The sequence below is a fragment of the Agelaius phoeniceus genome, chromosome 25 (assembly GCF_051311805.1).
Source record: "Agelaius phoeniceus isolate bAgePho1 chromosome 25, bAgePho1.hap1, whole genome shotgun sequence".
Lineage (NCBI taxonomy): Eukaryota > Metazoa > Chordata > Aves > Passeriformes > Icteridae > Agelaius > Agelaius phoeniceus.
This window is the reverse complement of record NC_135289.1, coordinates 4,961,458-4,976,691: the sequence shown is the minus strand read 5'-3', so window position 1 is coordinate 4,976,691 and position 15,234 is coordinate 4,961,458. Positions and strand designations below refer to the sequence as shown.

At 53.4% G+C, this 15,234-nt stretch overlaps 1 protein-coding gene across 2 annotated transcripts; it reads right to left on the bottom strand.

The window, feature by feature from the left end:
- Window positions 1-1,495: 1,495 nt before the first annotated feature.
- Window positions 1,496-14,941, bottom strand: KCNA10 (potassium voltage-gated channel subfamily A member 10). 2 transcript variants are annotated; one of them, XM_077190668.1, is made up of 2 exons: window positions 14,811-14,941; window positions 1,496-5,130 (listed from the first exon to the last, which is right to left on the bottom strand). In XM_077190668.1, exon 2 carries the CDS (start codon window positions 5,054-5,056, stop codon window positions 3,506-3,508), a length of 1,551 nt encoding a protein of 516 aa, XP_077046783.1. In that variant the 5' UTR covers window positions 5,057-5,130; window positions 14,811-14,941; the 3' UTR covers window positions 1,496-3,505. The 2 variants fall into 2 exon arrangements, with proteins under 2 accessions (XP_077046783.1, XP_077046784.1); XM_077190669.1 differs by lacking the exon at window positions 14,811-14,941 and adding an exon at window positions 14,614-14,636.
- Window positions 14,942-15,234: the final 293 nt, after the last annotated feature.

Genomic DNA, 15,234 nt, shown 5'->3' with positions numbered 1-15,234 from the left:
CAAGGCTTTTGGCACAAATAAAGAGTTGGTGGCTCTGAGCTGGTGGCTGTGTGTGTATTTCTGATGGAATATTCGGCAGGAGGAGCTGCTTTGTGGTGGCCAAGGACTGTTTGTCCATCACAGCTCTGCTGAGAGCCCCTGGGAGCTGTCATCACCTGCAGGGCTGGGAGGTGGAAGCCTCGATGCTGTCTCTAAATCCAGCAGTTCCTAAATCCTCCTCCTGCTGAGAATTCCCGACAGAGGGATTCCTCCACCTGGCTGGGGCAGCCCTTCCCAGCCGTGTTCGCATTCCAATAAAGGGATAAACCAAGGAAAAGCTTCCAAGCTCGGATTGCAGAGCGGGGAGGGAGCCGGGACTGCCCGTGGCAGGGAAATGCCGATCCTGGAGTGCCATCTCGTGGCTCTGGTGCCAACCCTGAAATCCTGGATGCTCCATCCCTGGAAGTGCCCAAGGCCAGGCTGGAAAGGGCTTGGAGCAACCTGGGATAGTGGAAGGTGTCCCTGCCCATGGCAGATTGAGCTTTGAGGTCCCTTCCAACTCAAACCATTCTGGGATTCTCGGGAATTTCAGCTCAAAGGAGGGAGTCACTCCTACCTGCAAATATTTCACACCTGGCCACAGGTTTTATCTTGCTCCAAGGATAAAACATGGCCAGGACACCTTTCTGATGGAGCAAAGGGGGTTCTTGTCTACTTTTAGATTTCCTGAGGCAGTAAAAAATTGGAAGAGGGAATTCATCCTGTGTGCAGAAGGACATGACAGATTGGCTCATCAGGGCTTGGCTCTGGAGCAGGACAGTTACTGAGGGCTTTGTATGGATTTCGTTGATCTTTGAGCTTTGGGCCTGTGTTTGGGAAGGGACAACGCTGCAAATTGTGCAGGAAAATCGGGTTTCTTGCAGGTTTTCATCAGTGTTGACACTGGGAGTTTGTAGCCTGGTTTTCCTCCTCTTTGGGGCAAACTAGAAATAGGTTGGTGTGTCTGGGGAGGTTTAATGCCTCTGCTCCCCTTCCCATGGCATCAGTCAGGGATCCCCCTTGGACCTGATCTCCCACAATGGATGGTGTGACCCAATCTGCAGGGTTTGTCCTCATCTCACAGAGCTGGAGAGCTGCAATTTTCTGTTTTCCAGAGCAGCTGTGGCTGCCCCTTCCCTGGATTGCCCAAGGCCAGGCTGGACAGGGCTTGGAGAAACCCAGGATAGTGGAAGGTGTCCCTGCCTTGTGGAATGAGGTGAGCTCTAAGGTCCCTTCCAGCCCAAACCACTCTGGGATTCCATATTGCCCCGTGTCTCAACCTTCCCATGCACAATTCCCAGCTGGAATTGCATTGCCATGGAGCAGCACAAAGCCAGGAACAAAAAAGTTGAGTCCAAAGAAATAATATTTTCTGCATACCAGATTTTGAAGCATTTATTCTTTTATTTGAGGATAGTTTACAGGTTTATAAGAATCAGATTTTCTGTCCATCCATCCATCCATCCATCCATCCATCCATCCATCCATCCATCCATCCATCCATCCATCCATCCATCCCAGCACCACTACAGTCCATGTTTGCAGGAGGAGTGGAAATGTGCTCGTGGCTGATCAGGCTGAATATTTCCCAGCCCAAACCTTCTCATCAGAGTGTTTCATGGTAATTTCCCAAGGAAAAACCACCAAAAGTTCAGATTAGAGAGGCAGGGAGAGAATTTGGGGAGGGGAGCAATAAAAATACAAAAGAATGGAAAAAAAATCAAGTTTTCTAGAAGAAAAAGAGAAAGAACCTGCTATGAAATAAAAATAGTGATGTGAAAGAGCTGCTGGAGAGAATTGAGGGGTGAAAAGAGAGGAGCTGGGGATGTTTGAGTGCTGTTCCCAGCTGTGCCTCCTCCAGCTGTGCCCAGCTGTGCATTCTCCAAGCATCCCCACAGAACTTGGACACAGTGGGAAGGAGATTAAATAGCTCTGACAGTTCCTCCTGCCTGAGATGATGGTGTGAGGGCTGCAAGGGAGGGGAAAGGGATGGTGGAGGGATGGGAAAGAAACAACGGGGAGAGCAGGTGGTATAGTGGGATTTGTCCCAGAGGGAGAAGGGATTGTACTGGTCATGTCTCAGATCCATCTCCTGGGGTGAAAAACACCTCATTGCAGAAAGACAGGGCACAGAATCCCTAAAAACCAAAATAAAAACTCCTCCCACCAGGGCTGTGGGATTTCTGCTACAGGGAAAATCCCAACGAGCCCGAACCCACATTTTCCAACAGAGCAGGAGCGATAAATCCAACCCCTGTTGCACCGCTGCTTTCTGAATGAAATTGCAAAGCAGAAATGCTGGCACGCTGCGTGATGATCAGGGGGATCTGTCAGGAGATGAGACATCTGTGCAGCAGGTGTGGGACATCAGAGTGGATGAGACACTGCACGAGAAGCTGGGATTTCGATGGAGGCAGAAACATTAAAAAAAAAAAAAAGTCGAGTGAAACAGCGAAGTAGGAACAAAATGTTTTTGTCATAAAAACTGCTGGCATTGGAGAGAATGGCAAAATGAGCTGTTGCTGGCTGCTCCCATCCCAAGTGCCACTGGAAATTTGCATTTTTAGGAAAGCAGAAGTGCCTTGTTACAACAGGGAATGGAGCTGTCAGGAAATGTTGGCTCTCATTGCTCTCTGCCCCCTTTGCAGCACCAGAAGTGACAATAAAAGCTACAAGGTCACAGTGGCTCATCCCCAGGGTTGTTTGTAAACCAGATAATGAGCATTTGTTGCAGGAGAAATCCCATTCCCTCTCTCAGAGCTCAGTTTTCCAGCAGAAACCCCTGTGGGCTTTGAGCTGCAGTGCCCTGAACCTTTGGGGTGGCTGTGCCACCGTGTCTGGTCAGCAACCCCAAACCCCCCCCTGCTGCCTTGGGTCCATCCATGACTGCCCACCCTGCTGTGCCATCAAAATTAATGAGCCAGGCAGACCAGGGAACTCATCCAGCTAAAAATATCCCTTCTCATTTCTTTTTGCCAGCTTATTTTTGCTGTTGCAGGTCTGGGAATTTGTCAGACCCCCCAGATCTGAAGTGGTGGGCAGGGAGGAACTATTTAAAATATTTAAAACTAATTTTATAAACAAAGCAGGGAGCTGGACCCACCTTCATCCCTGGACAGCTGGGTGTCACCAAGCCAAGCATTTCATGTCATTTTGCCCTTTTTTCCTCTCCAGTAAATGGGGAAATCTCTGTATGTGTGGGAATTCCACTCTGACACCAGGGAGTGTGGAAGAAGAGAGAACACAAATGTCAAGCAGATGAGCATCAAATAAAAAACACCAGACCGATGGGCAGGGCAGAGAGATAAGAAAGATGGTATTTATTTGAACAGCCACAGGAAATCAGAGATTGAAAAATGTCTAAAAAAAAAAAAAAAAAGCAGCAGCACATAATTTAAAAAAAAAAAAAAATCAGAGCATGCAGATGTTGGATGCATTTTCCAGCTAATCCCACCTGACTGTGCCCAGTCCCTCAGGGCCTCTACCATCATTTTTTGGCCTTGTCTCGAGGGTAACCCCCATTGGTCTTATTGAGTGACTCCATGCTGCCGTTGCCCGTGGCCACGCTGGCCAGCAGCCGCTCCACCTCCCCAGGCAGCATCTGCTTCTCCTCGTTCTCCGTCTCCCGGTGGTAGAAATAATTGAAATTGGAGACGATGACGGGCACGGGCAGGGCGATGGTCAGCACCCCCGCGATGGCGCACAGCGTCCCCACGATCTTCCCGCCCAGCGTGGTGGGACACATGTCCCCGTAGCCCACGGTGGTCATGGTGACCACGGCCCACCAGAAGCCGTCGGGAATGCTGGAGAAATGGGACTGCGGCTCGTCGACTTCCGCGAAGTAAACGGCGCTGGAGAAGAGGATGACGCCGATGAAGAGGAAGAAGATGAGCAAGCCCAGCTCCCTCATGCTGGCCTTGAGGGTCTGCCCCAGGATCTGCAGCCCCTTGGAGTGCCGGGAGAGCTTGAAGATGCGGAAGACCCTGACGAGGCGGATGATGCGCAGGATGGCCAGGGACATGTTCTGCTGCCCGTTGAGTTCGCTCTGCTGGATCAGCTCGGTGGTGAGCGTCACGAAGTAGGGGATGATGGACACGATGTCGATGATGTTCATGATGTTCCTGAAGAACTCGGTCTTGCTGGGGCACACGATGAACCGGACAAAGAGCTCAAAGGAGAACCAGACGATGCAGGCGGTCTCTACGACGAAGAAAGGGTCCGTGAAGGTGCTGTGGGACACCAAGGTGTCTGTCACATTCTTAGAGAGCTCCTGGGTGGACCTGAACTCCCTCTCCTCCCGGAACTCTGGCAGGGTCTCCATGCAGAAGATGATGATGGAGATGACAATGACCAGGACGGAGACCAAAGCTACGCCTCTGGCTGCACTGGAGCTCTCGGGGTACTCAAAGAGCAGCCAGAACTGCCTGTGAAAGTCATTGGTTGGTAAGAGGGTCTCAGGATCCTTGATGAACCCTTCATCCTCCCGGAACTGGTCCATGGCTTCATCACCCAGCTCATAGAAGGTGATTTCATCAGCAAAGACGTCGATAGGGACGTTGGCCGGGCGCCGTATTTTCCCCCCAGACTGGTAATAGTACAGGATCCCATCAAAACTGGGCCTGTTCCTGTCAAAGAAATATTCATTCCTCATGGAGTCAAAGTAACGCATCCTCTTTTCCGGGTCCCCAAGCAAGGTCTCGGGGAACTGGTCCAGGGTCTTGAGCCGTGTCTCAAACCTCAGCCCAGCGATGTTGATGATGACTCGTTGGTCCCCCTCATCCATGCCCACCCTCTCCCCCACCAGGTGGTCGCTGAACTCGGCAGAGAACCTGGAGAAGATGGTCTCATTGTTGGCGTTCTCGCTGTTGATGAGGATCCGCAGGTTGGACAGCAGGTTGGCGCAGCTGGGGTGGCCCTTGCGCGACTGCCCGGCGGGGCTGAGGTCGTTGGAGTAGCAGGGATCCTCCACGATCTGATCAGCGTTGTCAAAACTGACTAGTGCCACCTCCATCTCCTTCCAACTGGCCACGTCCATCATACGCTAATCAGCTCAGCAGCAGAAGCCCCCGCGGCCGACGCCGGCTGCCCGCGCCTTTCCCACGCTAGGAGGATCTGCAAGGGACAGGGACACAGAGCTGAACTGTGCATGAGCAGGGCGAAACAAGCCCTGAAAGGCCACACCACCCTCTTCTGGTTTTTAATGGAAGCATTAATGCTGTTGAGTAGCAAAATGACTTCCAGCAAATCACTCATTTTTGGATCCTGCACGCCCTTTTGGCACGGCTTTGCCACTGTTGGCCCTCCCCAAACCTCCTACAGAAGCCAAGGATGAAAGGTCAGGCAGCAGCAGAGGATGGGGGTGAATCCAGGTGTCCCACCCAGCCTCTCCCCAGTGATCCCACACCAAGGGGTCGTTTCATCCGTTTCCAGGTGCGGATCCAAAGCTCAGAGCAGGATTTGGAGGTTTGGAACATGGCTGTCCCAAGCTAAGAACAGCCCTTGATCCAGGTGGGAGAGGCATTGGTCAAACCCCAGGAGGTCCTGGGCACGTTGCAGATGGGTCAAGCATTGTTTGGAAACAATTCCCAAAGCAGGAACAACACTGGAATTTGGGAATGCAGCCCAGGAGGAAGCAGGCCAGGAGGAGAAATGTCCACCAGCCTTGGAGAGCCCCTTTGGTCTGGGAAGAGGGGTGGGACAGGACCCCTGGCCTTGGGGGAGGCACAGGATGGGGTGACATCCCCCAGAGCTCTCCTAGCCCTCCTCCACAACAGACCTGATATTCCAGCCCCAGGAAGAAGCTCAGGACTAAACCTTTGGGTCCCTTGGAGAGAACCTTCCAGGCCATGGGGTGGATTCTTTCCCAGCCCAACTCTGAGAGGCACTCAGGAACAGTCCCCACATCCCCAAATATTCCTGGGCACACATCTCCCCACACACCAACACCATTCTGAGCTCAGCAAAGTCAAAGAGGAGCCCAGGGACCAGGCCAAGTTATGGAGCTGGGAAATTACCTGTCCTGCCTCAGGGAGAAGCACAGAGAGAAATTAGGTGTTAACAGGGAGCAGTTCTGTGGAGATTTTCCCCAGAATGAACTTTCCAAGTAAATTCAGTGCCCTGATTTATTTCCCCTCCAAATGTATTTCCCAGACATGAGGCACCACAGGAGGACACGTGGAGCTGCTCTGCGTGACCGCTGCTCACCAAGGGCACTCTGGCTTTCTTACCCAGGCAGCTCCAGTGAGAGGGACACAAAAAACCCAAATGCCCTCAACTGCCAGGAATAGCAACACAATTGAGGCCACGGAGCAGCAGCAGTGGTGCCAGGGCTGGTCCTGTGATGAGGATGGTCCCCAGTGCTGGGTTTGCTTCCAGGGCTGGGCAGGAACCCATCCCCACATGGGGCCTGAGCTGCTCCCCGTGCCTCCAGCTCCCTGTTTCACTGGAGTGATTTGGGGTGCTGAAGGTTTTTGCTCCCCAGAAGCTGAGATTCCATCCTTGCTGGCACACAGCTGGGGTAGGACAGGCCAAAATGCCCCCAATCTGTTGCAGGAATGGGCATGAAGAGCCTGATTTGCCACAAATCCTCCCTCTTCTCCTCTCAGCTTTACAGCCCTGGCAGCAGAAGCTCATACAGGACCCAGCATCTAGGGATCAACCTCTCCTCAGTAGGAGAGATTCTGGATTTGGGGAAAAATCCTACAATTTATCATAAGCTATTTACAGGCCAGGTCTCTTTGCTTGAGCTAAACCCACTTGGCTTGGCTGTTCTTAGAAATCCAGCCCTAAGGAGCTGCTGCAGGCTGGCTTTGTGCCCAACCTCCCTCTCGGGGATGTGTAGAGAGGAGTGGCTGGGGCAAGGGACAGAACTGGTGCCTGGAGCAGCAGCAGCAGCAGAGTGGTTGTGTCCTCAAAGTGACCTCAGGCAAAGCTGGGGAGCCTCAAGGACTCCAAACCTGAGTCCTCCAGCCCCAGCTGGAGATGGCCAAGGTGCAGCTGCTCTCCATGGGGCTGGAGGCATCCCAGGCTGGACTGTTTGGGGGCTTAGTGAGAAGCTGGTGCTGGCAGGATGATTTGTGGCATCAGAGCTGAGGATAACCCTGCTTTCAGGAGAATCAGGAGGCCTACAAAGGGATACTGCAACAAACCTGGCCCAGATAAAGCACTTTCAAGGGAAAAATAAGTGCTAAAGGAAAGAAGAAAAGCAGCACACATAATTCCCTTCTGGTTCTTGTTTTTTCTTAATATAAATCCCAAGCTGATTTTTAAATCAGAATAAAATAAAGTTTGAATCAGAGTTTAGTGTTCAGTGGCAGGGTGGGCTGACCTGGCCCACCACACCTCCAGCCAGGGGGAGGACCCAGAGGGGTCCACAAGTACAGGGACCTCTCTTGGCAGTGGAACAAGAGTGGAACAAAGCTGAGCAGCTAAAGCTGACCACGAAATTCCCAAAGTGCTTCAGCTCCATTTCAAGTCCTTGGAACAGTTTCCCATGGGATGCAGGGCTCTGAGGTTCCTTTCCTTACCTTAAATCCCCAGACCATGCTGATGTCTGGAGGGAGGTGCCCCACCTGACCCCAAACCACCTTATCTGTCTCGTTTTTAATTAACACCAAAATTAACAGTGCATCCCAGAGCCACAAAACATCCTCCCTAAGCTTTGCACCGGGCTCCAGCCGAGGCTTGAACTAGAAAGTTGCCTGATTTTTTCCTCCTAAATCACCCAACATCTGCTTCTCAGAATCTGATTAACTAATATCCTTCAGCGGAAATCCCTGCCCGTGGAAAATCATAATAATAACAAAAAAACCACGCGAGGCAGAGCGACGGTGAAAGAGAAAGGTCATTTGGAGGGAGAGCTGGTGTTTTACCCATCACATCCCAGCGAGTCAGGGCTGTGGTTTCCACCAGGCTCTCTGCACCCAGTCAAACCTTCCTCCCTGCAATCCCCTCCTCCTCCTCCTCCTCCTGTGAGCACCCTGTGTGAACAATGTCCATCCCTGTGATGGTGTTCACAGGGGGCTGAGGATGAGGGAAGAGATGAGGATCTGACTTCATGTTTCAGAAGGCTTGATTTATTATTTTATGATATATATTATATTAAAACTATACTAAAAGAATAGAAGAAAGGATTTCATCAGAAGGCTGGCTAAGAATAGAAAAAGAAGGAATGAATAACAAGGACAGAGAGTCCGAGCCAGCTGACTGTGATTGGCCATTAATTAGAAACAACCACATGAGACCAATCCCAGATGCACCTGTTGCATTCCACAGCAGCAGATAACCATTGGTTGCATTTTGTTCCTGAGGCCTCTCAGCTTCTCAGGAGGAAAAATCCCAAGTAAAAGATGTCTGTGACACATCCCCAAGGTTTTTCCAGATTATTGGAGCTGTTGAGCCTCTTCTCCCCCTCTCCTGTCCCCTCCCCTCCCCACCATCATCCCTGGGTAGGATGAGGAAGGAGGAGATTGTCCCCTCTGCCCGCCCACAGCAGCACCTGCAAGGACTTACCTGGGCAGGGCATGGAAGCGCCAAGGCTGTCAGCATCTGGGGAGAGAGTTAGCAAACACAGACAGGGACGTGCAGGGTGACAGAAAAGCCCAGCCATACCCTCGGAAGGCGCCTTTGGGCGGGCAATGTCATTGGAAAGGCTCCTGCCTCTCTTTGCTCCAGCGGGGAATTGGCAGCCCCGCGCCTAAGCCGGGCTTTGGCAGGCGCGGCCGTGGGGGCTCGGCCCCTCCATCCCCCCGGGAGCCCTGGAACCAGCCGGGGCTCCATGGAAAGGCTCTGGGGACACCCCGTCCCCACGCCCCATCGCCCAGGGAGGGGGGCTCGGGCTCCCACCTCCTGTCCCCACCCGCCGGGCGGCGAGACGGGGGAGGAGGACGTGCCCTTCTGGCGGATGCCACCTTTAATCCCCAATAATGCTGCGGATGCTCCAAGTCTTGTCCGTGACGTGGCGAGGTCTGAGCTGGTCCCCGGGAGAGGGGGGACAGGGACCCGCACACCGCTGCCACCCCGGGAGAGGCATTTACAGCTCTTTTGTAGGTATTATTATAAAATAAAGGCTTGAAAAGAGGAGGAGGGGAGGGGAAAGCCCAAGGGTTGGAGCATCCCCCGCTGCCCACCTACCTCTCGCCTGTGGTCGTGGGGACAGCGGGCGCCTTTCCAGGAGGGGACAGTGCCACCACCACCACGTGGGACATGTCCGTCCCCGCCCCGGGGTGCCCGGGACCGATGCGGTACAGCTGGCACAGCCCAGCAAAGGGCATCGCTGGGGGACGAGGGAGAGCAGGGACGTGGCCCTTCCTCATGCCTGGGTGCAGCTGGATGCTGCCTCCGACCCCAGCGCCACCGGGCTTGTTACCTCCAGGAATTAATTAATAAATAAATATTTATTTATTAACGGACAGGACCGGGCAGGTTGGTATGAGTCGTTAAAATAACCGAGATTTTTGTTTTCTTTCCCTATTTTTATTTTGTTTCCATTCCGGAGCCTGCTGCTGCTCACGGCCATCTCACCTCGGGTGCTCCAGAGTGATTTCATCCCTGCTGGCCTCACCCAGGGCTGGATCCCGCCTCCACCTTCACCCAGGTCATCTCCCCACCCTCCTCTTCCTCCTCCGTCCCCTCCTCGCCCTCCAGGCAGGGGGGGAAGGCAGAGGAGGGGGTGGCACATTTCTACCCCCAGGCTTCAGCCTGAATTCCTGAATTCCTCCTCGGTGACGTTCCTTTGCTCTTGAGGGACCCGCTCACCTCGATTTCCCCCCCTCCAGCATCCTTTTCTGTCCTCTGAGCTATTTCTCCTCTCATGGCGTTAATGAGCACATTAAACCCCTCTGTCCCCGAGGAGAGCCCGCCTTGGAGCATCCCGCAGACATCTCCAGCCTTCCCTGATGGAAAGGGGACAGGAGATTATCCAGACCTTTGATCAGGTCCTTCAGGGAGGCTTTAGCATTTTATACACCGTTTCTCTACCCCTACAAACCACAGTCCTTAAATTTACCCTCATCCCAGCGAGGGCATTATTAACAAAAAATAATTCCATTTATATTCCACAACATTATATTGTGTCCATCTCACCTCCAAACCCAGCTTTGGAAGGGCGCTTTGACCACAGGGTGATGGGGGCTGTAGGCAAAATCTGACTTTTTTTGGTGTTTTGTTTTGGGGTTTTTTTTGGTTTTTTGGGGTGGTTTTTGGTGTCTTTTTTTTGGGGGGGGGGATGTTTGTTTTTTGTGTTTTGGGTTTTTTTGCTTTTTTGTTGTTTTTTTTCCCCCAAAATCTACCTGGAACTAGCCAGGGTCGCTTCCTGCACCCGGGCAAAGAGCAGCTGTGGCTGAGGGAAATGCAGAGCAAGAAAAGCAACCAGAAGAGCAGCAGATGTGGCTTGTGCTGGAGCTAAGGAGTCTTAGCAAGTTCCCCCCCGATAATGGGGATATTCCTGATATTCCTGGAGTGAAATCAGTGCTGTGGCCCAGGCGAGACGGGCACGGGGGGAGATGCCCGGAATAACATCCCTGCCTGCCAGAAACGGGACAGTTACACAACTCCCTCCTCTCTGGGGAGCCCGCCTGCACCCCGGACACCCCCGGGACATTTCTGCCTTGTATTCCACCAAGGTGACTCCAAACACCCCCTTGGCTCGAGGGGTTTCGGTTCCTCCTCCAGCCAGGCCGCCCCAGGCACTTCTCTCCCTCTGCTCCCTGCTCCTGGGATCGCCTGGGATTTACCCCACAGACAAACTGGGATTTACCCCACAGACAAACTCGGCCCCTGAGGGTGCCCAGCATCCGGGATGGAGCAGAATGCAGCAAGTCCTGCGTGGGATCACTCTGACACCAGAGGGGAGACAAAACACCCCCGAGCCCGTCCAAAAGCAGAGAGGGATTAGCTGGCAGAGGAGGAATTTTTGGCAGCAGGTCCCTGAATTATTGTTTGGACGGGGAGCTTAACTTTGCCTGTGGGAAATAGCGCAGGGGACTGAGCAGCTCATCCCTCCCTCTCCCTTTGATCTGACGTGGGATGAGCCAGAGGAGGCTGGAGGGGTCCTGCAGGCCCCGTCCTGTGGTGGAACCAGGCAGTTGAGGCAGAGTGGAAATTGTGCAGGGTAGAAATCCATTTCAATTTCGGTGAAATGTACATTTTTGAGTTGAGTCTGTGGTTACAAAACAGAGCCATTTAGCCTGACTGCAAAGCCTGGGCTCAGAAACTGCTTCAGTGGAGGACAGGGATAAGGGGGGGAGAGACAGAGGGTGATAGAGAGAGACACAGAGGCTGCTGTGAGAGCAGCTCAACCTGACCTAGGAATTCTTCTGGATAATGAGGAACTAGCAGCAAATGTCATGAAAAATTCGTAAAAATGAATATGTATGAACCTATTGTGAAATTGTATGCATATGTATCTGAGAGGGGGATAAAAAGGGACCTGGAGTTCCCAGAGGTACCCATGTGTGTCATTTTAGGGGAACGATTCCCACACGCGTCCAGCGCTGTAATAACAAACATCCCGGCTTTACAACTTCCACAAAAGTTGTGGAGTTTTGATTATCTCCGCATAACACAGGGACACTTTCTTTGCTTTTCCTGAATTCCCGAGCAGAACTGTGAAATCCGTGTGAGCCTGCACCGGCTCCGGGCCACGGAGCAGCTCAGGGCACTAACGAGCCTCTGCTAATTGTCCTCTCTTTGCAGCACTAATTTAAATTACCTGGGGTTCGCTAATTCCAGCCCCGCGGCTCTGGGATGGAGCTCAGGTGGCTCCGTGGCCTCTCCACCAAGGGAATTTTTCTTATTTCTCCTTCCAGCTAATTGAAGGGCCCCTCAATTAGCAACAGTCCCCCAGCATCAGGAGGGTTGGATTTTTCAGGAGGGTTGGATTTTGGGGGGTGCAGGATGTAAAACCACACCCCAGACCCTTGAATGCCCTCAATTAGGGCTGGGTAATTAATATTGGAGCTCTGATTGCAGCATGGAGTGTCCTTGGAGGCTCAGGGAGGTGCCCTGGGCATCTGGCACTGATGGAGCAGGGCAGGAATCATCTCTGGAAGGAAAACAAGGAGCTGCTGGGCTTGCTGTGAAAACTTGTGGCTCATGCTCCTCCTCAGGAGAGGAGTTTGCAAATGAAACTCTTTAAATTCCAAGCAAATGTGCGCAGCTGTGAGGGAATAAGCAGGAGAGGAGATGGTGGTAGTTTATGAGTGATGAAAATACAGGAAAGAATAATTCAGATCTTCCAGGGGACGATGGGGTCTGGCAAAAGCTGCCTCTGCTTTTGAGTCCTGACTGTGGGAACAGTGGAGAAATGGAAAAGGGGCCAAAATCCACTGAAACAATGGTGTGGCTCAGAGCAATCCCAGGGATTCTGCAGCCCCAGGAGAGCCCAGGGCTTAGGAGCAGCCAGACCTGAAACCTCTTTGCTTCTCAAAGCAGAGGTTAAAGTTTGTCTGCAGCAAGGGAGGGGGGCAGGATGAACCTCAACATTTAAACACACACATATTGCCTTTCAACTGAAAGAGAGTGGGTTCAGATGAGGTATTTGGGACAGATTCTTCCCTGGGAGGGTGGGCAGGCCCTGGCACAGGTGCTCAGAGCAGCTGGGGCTGCCCCTGGATCCCTGGCAGTGCCCAAGGCCAGGCTGGGCAGGGCTGGGAGCAGCCTGGGACAGTGAAGGGGTCCCTGCCATGGCAGGGGTGGGACAGGATGGGATTTAAGGTCCTTTCCAACCCAAACCATCCTGGGATTCCATGAAATTGCACCAGGAAACAAATTATGACCCTGAACAAGCAGCCACCAGCTCCTGAGGGCTGCTTCCATGTCCGTGCCTCAGTTTCCCCAGGGCTGTGGATGTCCATAAAGCCAGGCAGGAGCTCTCCAGGACAAGATGCACATGAGGAAGATCCCCAGGGCTGGGATGGAGTGTCCATCACCGCAGGCAGAGATGTGCCCAGCCAGACCCCTGCAGCCCTCCCCACTTTTCATACCTCCTTCTGCTTTCTCCACCCGAATTTTATTTTTTTATATATATATATATATAAAATAAATCTATATATTATATAGATATACTATAGTATATATAAAAATCTATATATTACATAGATATAATACATATATCTTTATATAGATATTAAATAAATATATATATTTAAAAAATCTGATTATCAGAGAGCTCAGTACATACAGTACACACCAGGAGACAGATGAACCCTTTCTTATACCCGGCCATGGAGCCCAAAATTAATCAGCTATGGATTAACCGGGTCAGGATGTAATTTAATAAGCAGCGAGGGCGAGTTCCTGCTCGGAGGGAGCCGGCGGGGTCCCGCTCGCTCCGGCCGTGCCGTGAGAGCCGCCCCAGCCCAGCGCAGGGAGCAGGAAAAGCCAGATGGGATCAGATCAGCCCTGCGGCGGTGCCGGCTGCTCCACCGAGGGACAGGGACAGGGACAGGGACAGGCTGGGACCCGGCCAGGCTTGGCTCCGGCTGAGCCCTGCTCATCTTCCCTGCACTCCGAGCCGGGGTTTAGCCTGATTCAGGGAAAGATGGAAATGGATTTTTGGCTGTGAGGTGCTGCGGTGGCTCTTTGGGGATGCTGAGTGCGCTCTTTGGGGGCTGGGGTTCTGCCCCCCTGGCATTCACAGAGCGGTTGCTGCTGCCAAGTGTTGGGCGCGCTCTGGAAGCGGCTGATGGATGGACACACGGACACGAAGCGCTTGGGAAGTGCTTTGATCAGCCTGAACCAGCAGAAGTGAGGAAAAGGAGGTGCGGGGAGTGACCTTTTCCCTCTGGAGCATCCCGGCTCCGCCCGGGCGCCTGCCTGGGGCCGGGCCAGGCTGCCCCCTCCTGCTTACTGCCCTGTAACACGAGAAAGAACCCGAGCCCAAATCGATGGGAAACTTTCCCAGCGTGTCCCGAAGTGCAGGGACAGAGGCAGAGCCGCCCCCCAGGGCAGCATCCGGAGCTCGGAGCTGGAACCTCGCTCTGCTCCCTGGGCTGAGCAAAGGACGCTGCCCCCCCCTCGAAATCTGCACCGGCAGCAAAGCCTGGAGGAGGTCGGCGGCCGGAGCCAAACATGGAGAGAAGGTATAAATGGAAAGCAATAGGAAGCCGCTAATGGGGTCAGACAGATCCTGCATTGATCCCGGATTCTGCAACAGCAGCACTGAGAGCAGCCTGGGAGGTGACAGCTTTGGGGTCCCGGTGTCACTCCGGGCTTGTGGCTTCATGTGCAGGGGCCAGGGCAGCCCCCAGCGCAGCCCAGCAACCCCCAGGGTGCCCCCGGGAGAGGACAGGGGAATTCGGAGCCACAAAAAGTAATTAGGATTTAAAGTGATTGAAATGATGCCAGTGAGAGCCTCTGACTGCTGGTAAATCCAGGGCTCCTCGCAGCACTCACCCCGTGCTCAGGAACACTTCACCCTCCCTGCTTCTCCAAGGACAAACTAAACTTCCCCCAGTCACCACCATCCAAAAAATACCCACCAAAAAAACCCCAAAAAAACCAGCATCTGACTGCCCTGAACCCACCCACCAAACTCTCCTCTACCCCCAAACTTCCCCCACAACAGCAGCTGAGCCCAAGAGGGGAGCAACAAACCCGGTTTTGGCATCATCCTCATCTGCAAGGACGAACTAAACTTCCCCCCTGTCACCACCATCCAAAAAATACCCACCAAAAAAGAGAAAAACACCATCTGAGTGCCCCAAACCCACCCACCAAACTCTCATTTTCTCTCCCTCTAAACTTCCCCCACGGCCACGACGGCGGCTGAGCCCAAGAGGGGAGGAACAAACCCGGTTTTGGCATCATCCTCATCCTCCTCGGGCGTGCGGGGTTCCCGTGCTCCCATGGCCGCCTCCCTCCCGGCCGGGGCTGCCCGGCGGAGCTGCCCCTCCGCCTGTGCCGGAGCTCGGGGATGCTCCAGCCTCTCCTGCCGAAAGGCGATGCCGGTGCCCACGTGAGCCCGGTGGGACTCCTTGCCCTCGTTCTCCTTGTGCCTGAAATGGGTTTTTTTGCTCCCTCGCTGGTCCTGCCCGGCAGCAGCAGCAGCAGCAGCAGTCAGGGCTCCAGTGCTCCTCTTTCATGTCTACAAAGGGGTTTGAGGCCTTTGCTTTCCCAGGGAGGGTGGGGAAGGAGCAGCGTGGAGCAGAGGAGGAGGAGGTGATGCCCAGATGTGACCCTGGCTGTCCCCTCTGAGCAGGGCTGCTCACTGGGATG

Bases quoted from the DNA above. Each gene is read 5' to 3' on its own strand.
- KCNA10 (XM_077190668.1), bottom strand. From the start codon at position 5,056: ATGATGGACGTGGCCAGTTGGAAGGAGATGGAGGTGGCACTAGTCAGT.